The sequence below is a fragment of the Cucurbita pepo genome, chromosome 19 (assembly GCF_057944985.1).
Source record: "Cucurbita pepo subsp. pepo isolate OVF chromosome 19, ASM5794498v1, whole genome shotgun sequence".
In the NCBI taxonomy this organism is placed as follows: domain Eukaryota; kingdom Viridiplantae; phylum Streptophyta; class Magnoliopsida; order Cucurbitales; family Cucurbitaceae; genus Cucurbita; species Cucurbita pepo.
The window spans coordinates 12,329,120-12,346,678 of NC_141816.1; the positions used below are offsets into that span (position 1 = coordinate 12,329,120).

At 39.2% G+C, this 17,559-nt stretch overlaps 4 protein-coding genes across 7 annotated transcripts; 3 read left to right on the forward strand and 1 right to left on the reverse strand.

Annotated features, from left to right (window-relative positions):
• Nucleotides 1-451: 451 nt before the first annotated feature.
• SS4 (starch synthase 4) lies at nt 452-10,345 on the forward strand. Of its 2 annotated transcripts, XM_023663178.2 has the most exons (17): nt 452-609; nt 738-910; nt 1,611-1,845; nt 2,194-2,275; nt 2,368-3,427; nt 3,502-3,553; nt 3,943-4,065; nt 4,171-4,246; nt 4,324-4,508; nt 4,573-4,767; nt 4,841-4,912; nt 6,267-6,473; nt 7,024-7,149; nt 7,249-7,398; nt 9,707-9,768; nt 9,860-9,935; nt 10,048-10,345. In XM_023663178.2, the coding sequence occupies exons 2-17, from the start codon at nt 771-773 to the stop codon at nt 10,228-10,230; spliced, it is 3,024 nt and encodes a 1,007-aa protein (XP_023518946.1). In that variant the 5' UTR covers nt 452-609; nt 738-770; the 3' UTR covers nt 10,231-10,345. The 2 variants fall into 2 exon arrangements, with proteins under 2 accessions (XP_023518946.1, XP_023518947.1); XM_023663179.2 differs by having other exon boundaries at nt 498-910.
• Nucleotides 10,346-10,738: 393 nt separating this feature from the next.
• LOC111782320 (chlorophyll a-b binding protein of LHCII type I, chloroplastic) lies at nt 10,739-11,666 on the reverse strand. The gene has a single exon (XM_023663182.2). The coding sequence runs from the start codon at nt 11,625-11,627 to the stop codon at nt 10,830-10,832; it is 798 nt and encodes a 265-aa protein (XP_023518950.1). The 5' UTR covers nt 11,628-11,666; the 3' UTR covers nt 10,739-10,829.
• An 836-nt stretch (nt 11,667-12,502) lies between these two features.
• On the forward strand, nt 12,503-13,435 carry LOC111782321 (chlorophyll a-b binding protein of LHCII type I, chloroplastic-like). The gene has a single exon (XM_087119949.1). The coding sequence runs from the start codon at nt 12,518-12,520 to the stop codon at nt 13,313-13,315; it is 798 nt and encodes a 265-aa protein (XP_086976075.1). The 5' UTR covers nt 12,503-12,517; the 3' UTR covers nt 13,316-13,435.
• Nucleotides 13,436-14,253: 818 nt separating this feature from the next.
• On the forward strand, nt 14,254-17,473 carry LOC111781454 (transcription factor bHLH144). Of its 3 annotated transcripts, none has more exons than XM_023662040.2 (4): nt 14,254-14,429; nt 14,940-15,082; nt 15,561-15,747; nt 15,972-17,473. In XM_023662040.2, the coding sequence occupies exon 4, from the start codon at nt 16,291-16,293 to the stop codon at nt 17,032-17,034; it is 744 nt and encodes a 247-aa protein (XP_023517808.1). In that variant the 5' UTR covers nt 14,254-14,429; nt 14,940-15,082; nt 15,561-15,747; nt 15,972-16,290; the 3' UTR covers nt 17,035-17,473. The 3 variants fall into 3 exon arrangements, with proteins under 3 accessions (XP_023517808.1, XP_086976076.1, XP_086976077.1); XM_087119950.1 differs by lacking the exon at nt 14,254-14,429 and adding an exon at nt 14,533-14,557; XM_087119951.1 differs by lacking the exon at nt 14,254-14,429 and adding an exon at nt 14,593-14,826.
• Nucleotides 17,474-17,559: the final 86 nt, after the last annotated feature.

Genomic DNA, 17,559 nt, shown 5'->3' on the forward strand with positions numbered 1-17,559 from the left:
CGAACTCGACTACAGGCCTTCCTTCAATTATACAAGTAGTGTTTATTGTTGATTTGTTGAGTAGGCTTTCAATGTTCAATTGGCATCTTATTTCTAGAAGGATAATACTTCATCTACTGAGTGGTCAGCGAAGCATGGTTGACAATTTTGACAAGAAAGAAAGGCAGGAAAAGGAGACAATTTTTTCCCTATTTTTTAAAATTAAAAACTTATTCTTTCTTAGCTAATTTACTAAACCATTCAATTAAATTTGAAAATATTAACAAATAAATGTCGAAGAGGAATTTCAATTTTAATTGACAAATAAGGATATTTTTTTTGCAATTCATCCAAACTTGAATGCTTGCCGCTTGCTTCAGAAAGCATGAGCATCACTACCGTTGGATTGAGATAAGGTTTGCGATGCGACGCAGATACTACTCTATGTTGGAGTGGTGTGCACGCACGTGCGGCAGAGAAGTTTCTCACGTATAATGTATTCGTGCTCTGTACATCTCTGTGCACTTTTTTTCCATCTCAAGTTTCTCGCTGTTATACATTGGGAGTTGAAATGAACTGAACTCCCGCCGAACTCTTGGATCTCTTTCTCTCTATCGCTACTCTGATCAGGTATCTGTTCTCCTCCATTTTCTAAGTAAAGCTCTATGGAAATGAAGTCTTGGCGAAGCAATTGGTTGTATAATATTCTATCCTTCTTTCTTTGAGTATGTGATGATACTGAGGCTTTGAGATAGCAGGGATAACTTGTGGTTATTGGAAGTTTAAGCGTAATGGCTACGAAGCTCTCGACGTTGTTTCTGAGCTCTGGATTTGGTTCTTTGAGCGGAAAACTATCGGATAATTCACAGTTTCCTCACTCTTCCCGTTACTTGCTTAATGCTTCATGTAAAATGCGACCTCGCAATCTCAGGTTCTTTCTCAATGTTTTCTCCTTTGCCTTTTAATCTTGTTGCTTATTTATTTCGTCGTCTGTAATTGCCATGGTACGTTAAGGCTTTGACCTTGTTCGACTCTCCGTGGTGTCTTATTAATCTGTTTCCACTGGATTTTCTCTTGACTCTTTTGGATTCTTGATTTTCACGTACGTTTTGTTTGCTAACTAACCTTTCTTGATTTTTTTTTTTTTTTTTTTTTTTTACTTTATGTATTTTTTTCAACTGTTTATCTTTTATTTATTTTTTATTTATTTATTATTTATTTTTATCAATTTTAACTTTTCTAATTAACAGGTTGTTATCGAGTTGATGTTTTGATTTTAGTCGTATGAACTACATATTGAATCGAGGCAAATTGGAGAATGTTTGATGTTCCGTCTAGGATATTTTAGAGGTTAGCCTTTGTATGCCTTATGATCTCTAGGCGGAGTTCCAAGCCAATAGTTTCTGTAATTATTTTTTTTTTGTTTTTTTTTTTTGTTTAAATTCAATTCTATTGGAGAAGTTCTTCTACCTCGAACTAGAGCTAATACACACACACATATATATATTGAGATGAAAGGAACGGTTGACTTTCGTTGTGTCTGTCTGTTTGTCTAAATGCAATGGATACAAGGTTTACCCCAATTTCTTGGACATTCTACATTCAGTTAATAGCATGAAAATTCTGTACAGTTCCCGGCGCAAGAGGAAACAATTGAAGAAAGCCTCCTATGAACATTTGTCAGTGCAAGCTGATTTTCATCCAAATGATGACGAGGACTCTGAAACTGAAATTGTGGTGGAGAGGGTTCCAATTTTGAATCAGGAGAGCTTGTCTAGTGCTGTTGTCCATACTAGCTTAGCTGTGCAGCATGTTAGCGAGAAAGAAATAAGTGGTCTAACTGCACCTGGTGAAACTGAACCTTCGGTAAAGTAACTGCACTGTCCTCATATTTACCTCTTTGGTCTTCCAATGAAATTGCTGCTAGAGAGGTGGAAGAACCTTCTGAAAAAAGTTTGATTTCTTGAGCCATGTATTGATTTTATTAGGAAGTAATATAAGATTCCGATGATGGTCCTAGATTAGGTTATTTTCAAGGTTGTTAATGCTGTTCAATCAAATGTTATTCCCTACTTCCTTCTGTTTTCTTGAATTTGTCTCTCTTCTAAGAATCTTCATTTATATTAGTTTCTCTTATAAGGATCTTCATATTGTCTTGTCTGGACATGTAACAACTTTAGCAGACAATTGAATATAAGTCTTCTGAAATTTCAGACCGAGAAAGTTGACATTGAAGGACCGAATACAGGTGTTCAACTTGAAGATTTGATTGGGATGATAAAAACTGCAGAGAAAAGTGGGCTTTCTTTCCTTTTAATCACAAAATTTTTTATTTGGTTATGACCATTCTATTACCTGCTGTATGCAATTGTGGTTCTTATCTCGCAGATATCCTTCTACTCAACCAAGCTCGGGTTCATGCCCTGAAAGATCTTGAAAAGATCCTTGCTGAAAAGGAGGAATTGCAGAGAGAGATCAATGGTTTGGAAAGGAGATTAGCAGAAACGGATGTTCAAATTAAAGCGGATGACCAAGAAAAGGTACACGTGGAGCTGTTGGAAGACCAATTTGAAAAGTTGCAGAAGCAGCTAAATTTCAGTGGTGGTACTGAGCACAGCGACCTTGGTCTGCATGGAAATCAGAACAATGTTCTTACTGATTCTCTTACTAAGGAGCTTCATTTACTGAGGTCAGAAAATGTCATCCTGAAGAATGATATACAAACACTCAAGGAAGAGTTGAGTAATGTTAAGAATGCCAATCAACATCTGGTATTTTTGGAAAAAGAACGGTCAGTTTTGGAGGGTTCGCTGAAAGACTTGGAGCTTAAGCTGTCAACCTCTCAGGAAGATGTTTCAGATCTGTCTGCCCTGAAAGTTGAATGCGAGGACTTGAGGAAGAGGGTAGAAGATTTGCAAATCTTGCAAGACAAGGCAACCAAGCAGGAAGAACAAGCTATTCTGGTCTTGCAACATAGCCAAGAGCTGCAAGAAAAGGTTGAGAAATTGGAAGAATCCCTTGAAGAAGCTAACGTCTTAAAATTGTCTTCAGAAAAGTTTCGGCAAGACTATGAACTAATGCAACAAAAAATAGATCTATTGGAGGATCGCCTTCAAAGGTCTGATGAAGAATTGCAGTCTTATATCAAATTATATCAGGAATCTGTGGAGGAGTTTCAAGATACACTGGATACCGTCAAAGAAGCAAGCAAGAAAACAGCAGTAGATGAGCCTGTAAATGATATGCCTTTGGAGTTTTGGAGCCGTCTATTGCTATTGATCGATGGTTGGTTACTTGAAGGGAAAATATCGGATGAAGATGCTAAACTGTTGAAAGAGATGACATGGAAGAGGGATGCACGCATTTATGATGCTTATATGGCTTGCAAGGAAAAGAATGAACTTGAGGCCGTGGCTATCTTTCTTAATCTGACATCATCTCCTAAACGGTATAATAACTGTAACTTAGCATATATTGCCTTAGATGAAAATGTTGTTTAATCAGTATTCTTGTTATCTTTAGTTCAGGACTCTATGTCATTCACATTGCAGCAGAAATGGCACCAGTGGCTAAGGTGAGTTGTCGCTAGTGCAATAGCTCTTGGGTTTTAATAATGTTAATTTTTTGTTATGTTTGAAGATCCTCTTGCTCTCTTCTAGGCTTTCAATATTTCAATGTGTCCTCCTTCCGTCTATCACCATTTGTTTTAGTCTATCTCTTTCCACAGCTAACAGGGTAGGAATTATCCTTCTTGTTGCAATAGAACGCAACATGTCAAATTTCTCCCGAGGGTGGGGTGGTTGGGGAGGGATCTTTTACCTCACATTCTTTATTTATATTTTAACTAAGTTGTTTTGTACTTTGTTTTCTGTTCGTGCAAATAAAATACCGCATCCTTTATTTGGTTTTTTATATTATATGTTAAGAGTAAAAGTAGTTTATGAAATGACATTCCTTTTGCAGGTTGGTGGTTTGGGTGATGTCATCACTGGTCTCAGCAAAGCGCTGCAAAGGAGAGGGCATCTTGTGGAAATTGTTCTTCCTAAATATGATTGCATGCAGTACAATCGTATTAAAGATTTAAGGGTATGCCATGATTTCAGAAGTATAAACCTAATGAACGAATAAGCGTTGCTAATGTGCTATTTTGGTGTTCTTATTAATATGTTGAGTACTTTGATTGCTTTACAGCTCCTGGATATGGTGCTTGAGTCGTACTTTGATGGGCGGTTGTTCAAAAATAAGATATGGGTTGGCACTGTTGAAGGTCATTATTTATCTGGTCTAAATTTTTATTTAATTGATTATTTTTTAAAATTAAATGTGTCAATTTAACTTCTGCAGGCCTTCCCGTTTACTTTATTGAGCCTCATCATCCTGATAAGTTCTTCTGGAGGGCTCAGTATTATGGGGAGCATGATGACTTTAAACGTTTTTCATATTTCAGCCGTGCTGCACTTGAGTTACTCCTACGGGCTGGCAAGAGACCTGATATAATACATTGCCACGATTGGCAAACAGCATTCATTGTACGACTTTAATGTCTGTTGATCCATTCAATCTTTTGGCAACTGACTTTATTTGCTTTTTCAGGCTCCATTGTATTGGGATTTGTACTACCCGAAAGGATTGAATTCTGCAAGAATTTGTTTTACTTGCCACAACTTTGAGTATCAGGGAACCGCCCCTGCTTCAGATTTGGCTTCTTGTGGCCTTGATGTTGACCAGCTAAACAGACAAGACAGATTACAGGATAATTCTGCTTATGATAGGATCAACCCTGTTAAGGTATGGTATTCAGAATATTTTCAATCTCCTTATTTATTAGGAGAATTTTATGATGGACACTGCGTTGTCTCAGGGTGCAGTTGTCTTCTCTAATATTGTCACAACAGTATCACCTACCTATGCTCAAGAGGTGCGGAGAGCTGAGGTATGATTTGCATTAAAGATATCTTATATCGCTCATATCAGTGAAGGGTTTTCTTTGGATGACCGTGTCAATCAAAGATTTTATTGGTTCATTGCTATGGTTTTTGCTTAACTATCAGAAAGCATACCAAATTGTCTTTTATAGGAATCTGTTTTCGTGGGAGAATTGTACGTGACTGTGTATCATTATGTTCAGTATGTTTATGTTAGTGCTTCGGAATTTACTCTTAACCTTTTCAATAATGAGCGTCTTGACATTTGTACTTTTTGGACGGATTACCATAGGCCAATTTTCAACCTTGCAACTCACCAACTTGTCCATTTCTTTGGCTTCAAATCGCTGCAATTTATCTCCACAAGACTTGATTTGGGAAGTTATCTTTATGGCCCAATTTGAGATTTTAATGATTCTAAAAACAACTGCAAATATTTTCCGTTGGGGGTGAGAATAGACCAAAATTGAAGTTGATTACTGCGAGGGAGATTCTTCCCTATTTAACCTTTTCTCCATTCTCACCCTCAAGTCATCTTGTCAGCATTCTGCTTCCTTGTAGTGAATATAGGTTTGATGATTTCGAAATAAAATTTTGGGATAAACATGCCTGCTTGTTCTCATATTTTTAGGAGGGGTAACTTCTCTAATTTACCCTAAATAAAGAGTGTAATCACAACTTGATGTTTAAATTGTTTGGATTTTTTATTTTTTATTTTATTTTATTTTATTTTTGTTACTACCACAAAAGAGTGTTTGAAACATACCTTGCCTATTTGTGGTCAACTAAGTTGTTCGTAGGTTCATATGCTTGCCTTGATTATCGGGGCTTGGAAACCACAATTTTCTGAACTGTCTGGGCTCATTAATGGGATTAGGTTGGATGATACACTTAATTGTCGTAAAGGGAAGGGGGTTACCCGGAGAAATCAAATCGTGATTATATTCGGGAGCTGGACAGAAGTAAAAATTATTTTCCTATCTTCTTCTTCTCGATCAGTGAAGGTCAAAAGAATTTCTCACTTATTTTATTTAGCGTACTTGACAACCAGAATTCAATTAAAAAGACTTGAGAATGTAATTTAAATCACTTTTGACTTTTCCAAACTGAATTAAAAACTCAAGAAGATAACCTCTAGCAAAATTTAGTTCACATCTTGCATGCCTGATAAGATGTATACCCTTCTGTGGGGAGGGTGGAATCATAGACAGTTTAAATGAACCACTTATTCTTTCTTTAATGATGTATTTTTTATATTTCGCATAGCTCATGTGCTTAGGAAGTGTTTAATCAGATTACTGTCTTTTGGTTTAAAGTTTTTGTCTTCCGGGGCACTGAGATTGACATCCATATGGGCTACAGGGAGGACATGGTCTCCACTCAACGCTTAATTTTCATTCGAAGAAATTCTTTGGCATTCTTAATGGAATTGATACTGATGTGTGGAATCCTACTACCGATTCATTTATCAAAGTCCAATATAATGCAAATGATCTTGAGGGGAAGGCAGAAAATAAAGATGCTATAAGAAGGCATCTAGGGCTGTCTTCCATTGTCAGAAAACCTCTGGTAATTACTTTTTATGAGACAATAAGTTATGTATCTGGTGCTTTCTGATTTCAAATATTTTGTAGCTTCCTTTTGTTTAATGTTTAATTTAGGATTTATTTGTGCTTAATTTTGAACTTTAAGACGGACATAATGTTACCTGGCATATATGCGCATCATATATACATTTTCCCCCTAGTGTTGAGTAAACTGAAGCTTCACTTCACCTTTTAGGAATTTGAGCTGATTACAGATTACAGTTGTGCAGTGGGATTTATTACTTGTATTCAGATCAACTTTTTATGACCACTTCTGAATGTATATCTGTTATTCTGATTTCATGCTATCAATAGCATGCAGCGCAGATATTTATAATTTAGATTACGATTTGGAACAAAATCATTGTTTTTTTTTTTTTTTAATTAAATTGAAACAGTTTAGTAGTTGAGATATGACTCCCAATCTGCTCTTAGTTTCATTTCTGGTTTTCCAGACATTGGAGCAGTGGCGTAGGCTGCATAATGAAATTGGAGATTTTGTGGATTTTATTAAAATATTTGTTGTGCAATAGGTGGGCTGCATAACAAGATTGGTGCCCCAGAAGGGTATACATCTTATCAGGCATGCAATATACAGAACGTTGGAGCTGGGAGGACAGTTTGTTCTTCTGGGTTCAAGCCCAATTCCTCATATTCAGGTTATCTACTTAAACTTTTGAGCCTATGTTAGATTTTCGAGCACACATGTCACTAGGTCCCCTTGCACCCATCTTACGATTGCTTTTTTATTCTTGCAGAGGGAATTTGAGGGTATTGCTAATAATTTCCAGAGCCATGATCAAGTTCGGTTGGTGTTGGCATATGATGAGTCTCTTTCTCATTGGATTTATGCGGGATCTGATATGTTGATAATTCCATCTATCTTTGAGCCGTGTGGCCTCACGCAGGTAACTGGTTGCAGATGTGGCTTAGTTTGAGCTTTTTTTTAACCAAGAACTAAGAGGGCTATCCCAGGAGCTGGTAAATAATAAATAGTTTTATGGGAAATTGGATCAAACTAGGGTAACCACTTACATAGGTTAAATAGTCCTACGTTTTTCTTAGCAACTAAACTTAGGATTGAAAAAATTATTGATATTTGAAAAGGAATATTACAATACATCTTCCCAGCAAAGATAAGTCCCTAAATATAGTTTCAGAAAGGCGCTTATCAGTGATTATTAGAAAGGCACATAACAAGATGGATTACGTTGGTTGAATTAATAATTCTTTAGAAACCAGAAAGAACAATGCAAGACGCCAAGAAGCTGCAATTAATAATCTACTTTCCTCCCAAGCAATTTGTTTGCTTTCAAAGATGAGTTGATTTCTTTCTATTCATATTCCCTTTTAACTTGCTTTGACTACACTAGTCCACAATAATTTAGCAATCTTTTTCATCCCATGACCACATAGAATTATAATAACATTCTCTTTACTCCCTAGTCGAAAACAAGAACTGCCAAAGCCTTGAAATTTTCCCTTCCAATTTTTCCTACTATAGCCAACTAGGAAACGACAACTGATTGGGACTTTCCTGTCTTCCAATACAAACTGCAGCAGCTTGGATTTATTGCCATATAAAGGTATCTTTGGATTCTTTTAGCCTATTCAACCCATCCAAGAATACTAAGCCCACAGAGTTATTCATCCACTTTACAAGGGAATTTAGATGTCCACAAATTATGAAAGAGTTTCTAAGGTAACGAAGGAATATCTACCCAATGTTTAAACATGGATTTTGTTAGGAAACTGGCCAGACCAGTTACCAATTTCGTAAGGGTCTTCGCTTCTGCTAACTAGTACACCCTCAATCATTTGTAAAAGATCATAACCATTTTTTCTTACCGTTACTTTTCAAGATCTTGAATTTTCCTCCCAAGCTTCTAACCCTGAATGTCTTTTTCTCAGAAGTTTCATAGATTTTGAGGAATTCATTAGCAGTACCACCAAACATTTTGGGTATAATAAGAATCCAAATTTTCTTAGAGAATTTATTCGGAAGTCTCTGGGACCTGGGGACTTTAACCCTTCCACATTTCCCATGTCAGAAAAATTTTCCTCCTCTCTCCCACCATTTTCTATTCCCATCTTCCTTCCTGTAAACTTTTTGTGACAAATAAGGATTTCGTATACAAATAAGGATCTCACCTAAAAAGCCAAAACCATGACCTCCGACTTTTGCCTCGTCCCACCACCCAATATCAATAGAGCCATAAATTGTGATGTCCCACATTGGTTGGGGAGGAGAACAAATCACCATTTATAAGGGGTGGAAACCTTCACCTAGCAGACGCGTTTTAAAGCCTTGAGAGGAAGTCCGAAAGGGAAAGCCCAAAGAGGACAATATCTGCTAGCGGTGGATCTGGGTCGTTACAAATGGTATCAGAGCCAGTCACCGGACAATGTGCCAGCCTTCTCGCTATTCTCCGAAGGGGGGGGTAGACACGAGGCGGTGTGCCAGTAAGGACGCTGGCCCCAAAGGGGGGTGGATTTGGGGGCGGTCCCACATCATTGGAGGAAGGAAAGAGTGCCAGCGAGGACGCTGGGCCCCGAAGGAGGGTGGATTGTGATGTCCCACATTGGTTGGGGAGGAGAACAAATCACCATTTATAAGGGTGTGGAAAACTTCCCCTAGCAGACGCGTTTTAAAGCCTTGAGGGGAAGCCCGAAAGGGAAAGCCCAAAGAGGACAATATCTGCTAGCGGTGGATCTGGGTCGTTACATAAATAGATTTTAACAACACTATTTTTCACCTCTTTAATTTTGTTTCTTTAATCATTATCCATCATAGGTCAGCCTAGTGCCTTGAAAAAATGAGAGAGAACGGGTTCAATCCATGGTGGCCCCTATCTAAGATATAACGTCTTACGTATTTTTTATCAACCAAATATAATAGGGTTAAGCAATATGGGAAGATTAGTCAAGGTGCCCATAAGCTCTTCTAGACACTCATCTATATCTAAAAACAAAAGGTTGATCTTTTCAATAGTATTGCTTTCTTGCTATAATCTTCCAAGTCCCCCTGGTGTTGTAGACACTCTTAGCTTCGAATGCTACCCAAAAACAGAGATAGTCTCCCATGCTTATAATGAAGTTTTTATTGAATATGTATTACATCTTTCGTGGCGCTTTGACAAATAATATGTTGACCTAGTTAGAATGTGATGACACTTCTTTGAGGCTTTACCAACTTTGTACCTTCGTTTTTTTTAGATGATTGCAATGCAATATGGTTGTATTCCTATTGTACGGAAAACTGGCGGGCTGAATGACAGGTGCATGAACTTATCTTGTAACAATCTCCACATATTCAAGCTTAATCATCAGAACTTTTTGTGTTTTAATGGTTCGATGTTTTTCATGCAGTGTCTTTGATGTTGACGATGATACAATTCCAGCTGAGTTGCGAAATGGATACACATTTTTGACCCCTGATGAGCAGGTACGAAAACGGAAAATGAAACATAAATCTGTTCTTTTATTGTATGATATGAAGCCCCCTCCCCCCTACTATCGACTCTCATAACTCAGGTAACGTATGTTTATTTTGACAGGGGTTGAATAATGCACTGGAACGTGCCTTTAACCACTACATTAATAACCCAGGCGGTTGGCAGCAGCTGGTTCAGAAGGTCATGGACGTAGATTTCAGCTGGGAAACTTCCGCTGCGCAGTATGAGGATCTTTATTCAAAGTCAGTGGCACGAGCAAGAGCAGTTGCCGCAGGTCGTGTATAAGGAAAACGTCACTTCTATTTTTGTTTTTTCAATCTGTTATTCATACTCTAGAGTTCCTCCATGGAGAGTGCCAGAGCAAACTGTGGTGGAATATATAATCATCAATTTGGTGGCTGATCCATGCTTATGCTGCGATGGAAACCTCTGAATTGGTCACTGATGAAAACAAATTCATGTACACTAGACGGGACGCTTAGTCCCTTCTGCCGAAAGGAGAGAGCTGTTGCTTGATTATCACGATGGCAACCGCAATCATAATTCATGGACCTGCTTCTCTTGCTATAAGGCCAGGGGGAAACCTGCCATTGTTTTACCCTTTTTTTTTTTTTTTTTTTTTTTTTTACTAGTATGTAGATAATATTTTGTATATTATCATAGTACTCAGAATCTTTATCTTGATCTTTGAATACAACTTTACCCAAAATTCAAGCGATTCTATAGTTTTATTAAATTTGACCTGCTCGAGTATTTTTCTCGTTTACGAGTTCATGACCCACGGAGAATAGAATTCATAAAATTTCACACGAAAGCACTTCATTCATTTTCAACTAATTTACACCGCCAATAATAATTCATCACCATACAAATTCTCTCTTTTCTCACTTTCCAGGAACAAAGTTTGTGGCGTAGGACCAAGCATTGTTGTTGACTGGGTCAGCAAGGTGGTCAGCCAAGTTCTCCAATGGTCCCTTTCCAGTGACAATGGCCTGAACGAAGAAGCCGAACATGGAGAACATGGCTAGCCTTCCGTTCTTGAGCTCCTTCACCTTCAGCTCTGCGAAGGCCTCTGGGTCATCCGCCAAACCCAATGGGTCGAAGCTTCCACCTGGGTAGATTGGGTCGGTGATCTCCCCGAGAGGACCACCGGCAATACGGTAGCCCTCAACGGCGCCCATCAACACGACCTGGCAGGCCCAGATGGCCAGAATGCTCTGTGCGTGGACCAAGCTGGGGTTGCCCAAGTAGTCGAGACCTCCCTCGCTGAAGATCTGAGATCCAGCCTTGAACCACACGGCCTCGCCAAACTTCACGCCGTTGCGGGAGAGAAGCTCGGGGAAGACACAGCCCAAAGCTCCAAGCATGGCCCACCTGGAGTGGATCACTTCGAGCTCACGGTTCTTGGCGAAAGTCTCGGGGTCGGCTGAAAGTCCAGCAGTGTCCCAGCCGTAGTCACCGGGGAATTCTCCGGTGAGGTAGGATGGTGGCTCGCCGGAGAATGGGCCCAAGTACTTGACACGGTCGGGGCCGTACCATGGGCTGCCGGAGGAAACTTGCTTGGAGGCGGTCTTCCTCATGCTGATTCTTGAACTGCCCTGAACATCGGGGGCGTTGGGGGAGAGCTTGATGGCGTTGCCGGCCAGAGATGGGGAGGAGAGAGCCATTGTGGAAGCAGCCATTGTTGGAGATTGGAATGAGCTGTGTAATTGATGATGAGATGTGTTTTGTGGTGGGAAAGAAGTGAAACGATGGTGCATAATATACATGGATTAAGGGGAAGGGTCCTTATCCATGGAAATCGATATCAGCTCTCTTATTGGTTGAAATTTCTATGGTCGATTTCCTTACTCCAGATGGCCTCCTCTCTGCCACTCACACCTAAAAATCTTAGGCAACTCTATGAGCTTCTCTTTCTCCCAATCAAACTTTGACACGTGTGTTGTTGATAGCACCAATATGCTTAGAGAATCTGCATATACTTGGTCATTTGTGAATAAATGTTCCTTCTTTTTGCTTGTACATTTTTGTAAATTATATCAAATTTTAAGCTTATGAAAATTTTGACAATCAGGCAATAACATTGGAATATCAACTCAATTTTGTTTATGGTAAGATTTGAAACATTCCGAATATGAAAATTACATCAAATTCTAACAAAAATATCTATTAGCTACCAGAATCTTTTTCAACTCATGAAAGTGAAAATCTGGGCTACCCATCCAATGGTTGGCAACCCTTTCATTTTCGAGCCACATAAATGAAGAACATACAATTTCCATGTAAGAAAGAGAATCTATCTCATTAGTCTCTAAAAAAATCTTGAATGTAACGTTAGATGTCACTGTATACTCGTAGAAATCTGAAGCAGTTGGTGGATGAGGAAGAGCCATGTAGGCGTGGATGAAACAAACCAAAAATCTTTGATCTCCAATGAGAATGAAGATATAGATACTAATGGATAACTATCTATTCTGTTTGCCCGTTATTTAAACTCACAAACCCACCCGCTTCTTTCCCACCACAAAACACATCTCATCATCAATTACACACCTCATTCCAATCTCCAACAATGGCTGCTTCCACAATGGCTCTCTCCTCCCCATCTCTGGCCGGCAACGCCATCAAACTCTCTCCCAATGCCCCTGATATTCAGGGCAGTTCAAGAATCAACATGAGGAAGACCGCCTCCAAGCAAGTTTCCTCCGGCAGCCCATGGTACGGCCCCGACCGTGTCAAGTACTTGGGCCCATTCTCCGGCGAGCCTCCATCCTACCTCACCGGAGAATTCCCCGGTGACTACGGCTGGGACACTGCTGGACTTTCAGCCGACCCCGAGACTTTCGCCAAGAACCGTGAGCTCGAAGTGATCCACTCCAGGTGGGCCATGCTTGGAGCTTTGGGCTGTGTCTTCCCCGAGCTTCTCTCCCGCAACGGCGTGAAGTTCGGCGAGGCCGTGTGGTTCAAGGCTGGATCTCAGATCTTCAGCGAGGGAGGTCTCGACTACTTGGGCAACCCCAGCTTGGTCCACGCACAGAGCATTCTGGCCATCTGGGCCTGCCAGGTCGTGTTGATGGGCGCCGTTGAGGGCTACCGTATTGCCGGTGGTCCCCTCGGGGAGATCACCGACCCCATCTACCCAGGTGGAAGCTTCGACCCATTGGGTTTGGCGGATGACCCAGAGGCCTTCGCAGAGCTGAAGGTGAAGGAGCTCAAGAACGGAAGGCTAGCCATGTTCTCCATGTTCGGCTTCTTCGTTCAGGCCATTGTTACTGGAAAGGGACCATTGGAGAACTTGGCTGACCACCTCGCTGACCCAGTCAACAACAATGCTTGGTCCTACGCCACAAACTTCGTTCCCGGAAAGTGAGAGCCTTTACCTCTTAGGATTCAAAGAGTGAGAAAATGAACTTGTATTTGGTGGTGTAAATCTCGGGTCTCAACAACTGAGTGTTTGTTTTGAATGAATTTCATTATCATTTTTCAACAACCGACCCTCTTTTTTCACGAATATTCGACTCTTATGTACGAGTTAAAATACAATTCGAGTCGAGTATATTTAGGTAGCATTTAGCGGAACGAGTCTCAATCTTCCATAATTGATTGAGGCATAGAATTAGAGAGGTTTTCGTATTATCTATATTTAAATATTTTAGAGTATTTGAATAGGTGACCAAAATATTATTTAAATTTCTATAAAAATATATTTTTCACTATAAAATAAACTATTTGTTTCATGAGAAAAAGGTTAGTGGGCCGATCTTGATATGTGAAGCCCATGAGCGTGAAGATGGTATGTTGAAGGGCCCAAATATAGAAGCCAGCCCAGATGGGATCGTAGTATTGGGCTAATTTATTTATTTAAAAACTTTTCATAAAAGGACAAAAAAAGAAAAAAAATTATATGTAAAACTCTAAATCAATAATTATATTAATTTAAGCTATGAATTTTTATAAGCAATTTAATTCCACTATAAACGAATAAACGTACTAAATCATAATTACATAGAGATTAAAGCATAATCAAAACTAAAATAGCAATATTATATATATATATATATATATATATATATATATAATTTCCCTCCTTTTTTAAGATCCCCACACGAGGAGTTGTTTTCACGATACGCATTTGTCAAACCCCGTGGACCCCACTGCTCCATACGATCACGCGTGCTTGATCCAACGGTTATAATAACATCCCATAATCTACGGAAATCATTTCAATCTGACGGCTCTCAGCTCTCCTGGTTTGACTATTGTCTGTTTCAATGCATGATGCACAGATTCCAATAAAAAACTAACGAAAATTTATTAAATACTCTCTTGCGCCTCTCTCTGTCTCTCTCTCTCGCTCGCTCTCTCTCTCATTTTCCTGCCAGATCTTTAGCTTGCAGACCAAATCTGGGGACTGATCTACCGAACTCTTACGAAAATCTTCCCATCGTCTTCGTTTTCTTTGCCTGATTCAGCTCTGGAATCACGTGGGTGAAAATTTTTGTTTCATTTTTTGAGGGAACCTGCTAGTTTTCCGATTAGTTTAGCTTGCAGTTATGGAGTTAGGGCATGTAGAAATTTTTGGGGTTCTTTCTTAATTGCTGGATGCGTAATGGTAGGAGTTAATTTTGGAGTGATTTGTACTTTCGAAAGCCTGTTGTTCTGTTTTTTTTTTTGGTCCTTCCTTACTGTAATTATTGTTGATGTGCGGGGTTCTCTAGAAATGAGGTTTTTCTAAATTTTACTTAAAATTACTGTGTTATTAATTCTGATTTTGTTGATCTGTCCTGTTTTCCCTTTCGTTTTTAGGTCATGTTGCACTTGATTCTTTTTCTTCTCGTGTTTGGATAATGAGAAATTTTGGTGAAGTTAATGATCTTGATGGTCCGTCTGGTTCTGTTCACTGCGTGGTTGTTGACTTAATAGGGAGTTCATGATTTTACATTTGTTAATTTATACTTACTATTTTCTCTTTTGCTTGCTTTATTATCCTTCAGTTTAGGATTGTGTTCGCCTTTGTATTAGTGGAATTGGAGAATAGAATCAAGATGCCGTGGACATCCTCCTTCGTGAACTACAGCAGCAAGTGTGTTCGCTTGGTGGTCTTCTTTCGTGTCATTCTGTAATTTGATTTGCTTCGGTGAGATTTCTAGAATGAATCACTTATGTTGATTATTACCATACTTAGTAGACATCCTCCAAGTTGTCTTGGTGGAAGTTAACTTTTATTTTAGTACATTAGAACAAAGATATGTTGGGAGGGAGTCCTACATTGGCTAATTAAAGGGATGATCATGGGTTTATAAGTACGGAATACATCTTCATTGGTACGAGGGCTTGTGGGGGCCATGAGAGCTTATGCTCAAAGTGGACAACACTATCATACCATTGTGGAGAGTTGTGATTCCTAACAAGATTTTTCATTGGCCTTCTATTCGGTTGCCAAGGGTAGTAATTTGGGATTCTACTGGATTTATCTTTTCTAATTTTATGGTTTAGTGATCATTTTAAGGATTGTGAATGGAAACAAATGACTAATTTTGAGTGCTTGGTAATATCATTCTTGTGCTTGTGGACTTTGGGAAACCTCTAAAATGTCTGCTTATGGGTGTGTGCAGGGATTAAAAGATTGACTTTGTTGGGCTATCTTATTTTTGCGGTTGTTCCATCTCTATATTACTGGTTGGAGGAGTGAGAATGTACATTGGTGTAACGGGAAAGAGATACAGAGCTGTCAAGGAAGTTGGGAAAGTTAACATGAGTGTTGGAATCATTGCCTACTACCAAGTGATGCAAGTTTGTCAGGTAATACACCATCCTCTAGATCATTCTCCCACGCTTTGTATCTGGTACTTGTTGAATCATTGCAGCATATCCTTTTATCCAAAGATGAATTCCTAAAGCGCATTTGTTGAATGGCTTAATACATCCTGAGTTCACTTGCTTGTCTTTACTGCTATCATTATTGAGCTGCTAAAGCACATCATAAAGTGCTTTGTTGTTGATACCTTTCAATCTGTTCCCTACAGGCTGAGTATTTTCGACAATTGCTAAAACCCGTCACGTAGGATAACATTGCAAAAAGCATTTGGACATTGGGGAGTTAGGTGGACTGGCCTCCATTTGTGCTACAAGTGAAGAAATGAAATATTTCTTTCCTGTTTCGTCTTTAATTTGATATAAAAATCTCACTTATTTTACGATGGCAACGTATAGGGTTGCTGAGTAGTCTTCTCGTTAGTTAACATCCCGTCTTTATTTTCGTAATATAATAGCAAGCTTTCTTGAGAGAAGATACACGAGCTTGAAGTTTAGAGGGTGGGTTGCCTGTTTGTTTGTTTCTTTTACATGGACTTCATGCAGAGTGACCTCAACTGCTACCTCAAAGAGGCAATGCTTCCAACAGCAAACCAAGGGGATGGTGATCATATGCAGATTCCTCTGTCATCTGCCTTTCCTTCTGTTTTACCTCCTGGGAGAAAGAACTTGGGACCTTTCAATGCTGTTGAGTTTCAACCTTCTGAAATTTGTCCCCAAAATTTCATAATCTTTGACCACACGGACGATGGAAGCCAGATCATGTTCCATCCTGCAATTTGCAACAAACTTGGTGGTCCTACTGCGAATATGTCCTCGAAGTACATCCAGAAAAACTCTTGCATTGATGAGAATTATGAGGATAGAGAAATACCATCTCCTTTGATGGAGGATGCGGATGACATTGATGCATTATTGAGCTTAGAAGACAAAGATCACGAAGACGTTGATGGATCTGAAGATGATGAGATTAGCTCTGCAAGGTCTCATTTGAATTATGGAAATAGATCCCCTGATTCTTCATCCTCCTCTTATAGTTCCAAACCCAGGAAAAATCGGTCGGTTAATCCTGTCCGCACGGAATCAAGCAGTGGAAGCAGCTGCGATGGTGACATGAAACAGTTGAAATTGAAGAAAATGGTGAAAAAACTGAGAGAGATTCTCCCTGGTGGTTACCAAATGACAACTGCCATGGTTCTGGACGAAGCTGTTAAATACCTGAAATCACTCAAAGACGAAGTGCAGGAGCTCGGCCTCGGGAGCTTGGAGAACTAATGTTTATAAGCTTACCCTTCTGGTGGCATCAACTGAAGAACTCTAAGGATTCTCATATCTTGTGTATCTCCTGCGCCACCTGGTCAAACGTTTTACTGAAAGACTTAGATTGTTTCGAATTTCAAATGCCTGTAGCAGATGTGATTGTCGAACCAGAATCTCTAGTCAGGCTTCTTGACTATGTCGTTACCTGTTCTATTCATTTTCAACCTTGGTGTCTAGAAGAAATTCTGGGATTGATCTGCCTTTTCTATTGACATTTGTTGTATCTGTAGAATGCTACCTTTGATTTAATACTGCCATTTACTTTTAAAAAACAATCTGTTCCAGCATAATTTTCACTTGTGGACATAAGGGTTCATTTAGATCTTGAGTTGAGATTGTATAATCTCTTAATTCAGTTTGAGTTTTATAAATGAGTATGATTTGGGTGAATTCATGCAGGAGAGTGTTTGAATTCGTTTTCTCTAAACAATTTCTGATTTATTAACATTATTCACCGCAGAGAATATGGCTGAACTCCTA

Coding starts and splice junctions, on each gene's coding strand:
- SS4 (XM_023663178.2), top strand. CDS start 771: ATGGCTACGAAGCTCTCGACGTTGTTTCTGAGCTCTGGATTTGGTTCT. Junction 2,276..2,367: donor GATAAAAACTGCAGAGAAAA/GTGGGCTTTCTT, acceptor CTTATCTCGCAG/ATATCCTTCTACTCAACCAA. Junction 9,936..10,047: donor TTTTGACCCCTGATGAGCAG/GTACGAAAACGG, acceptor TTATTTTGACAG/GGGTTGAATAATGCACTGGA.
- LOC111782320 (XM_023663182.2), bottom strand. CDS start 11,627: ATGGCTGCTTCCACAATGGCTCTCTCCTCCCCATCTCTGGCCGGCAAC.
- LOC111781454 (XM_023662040.2), top strand. CDS start 16,291: ATGGACTTCATGCAGAGTGACCTCAACTGCTACCTCAAAGAGGCAATG.
- LOC111782321 (XM_087119949.1), top strand. CDS start 12,518: ATGGCTGCTTCCACAATGGCTCTCTCCTCCCCATCTCTGGCCGGCAAC.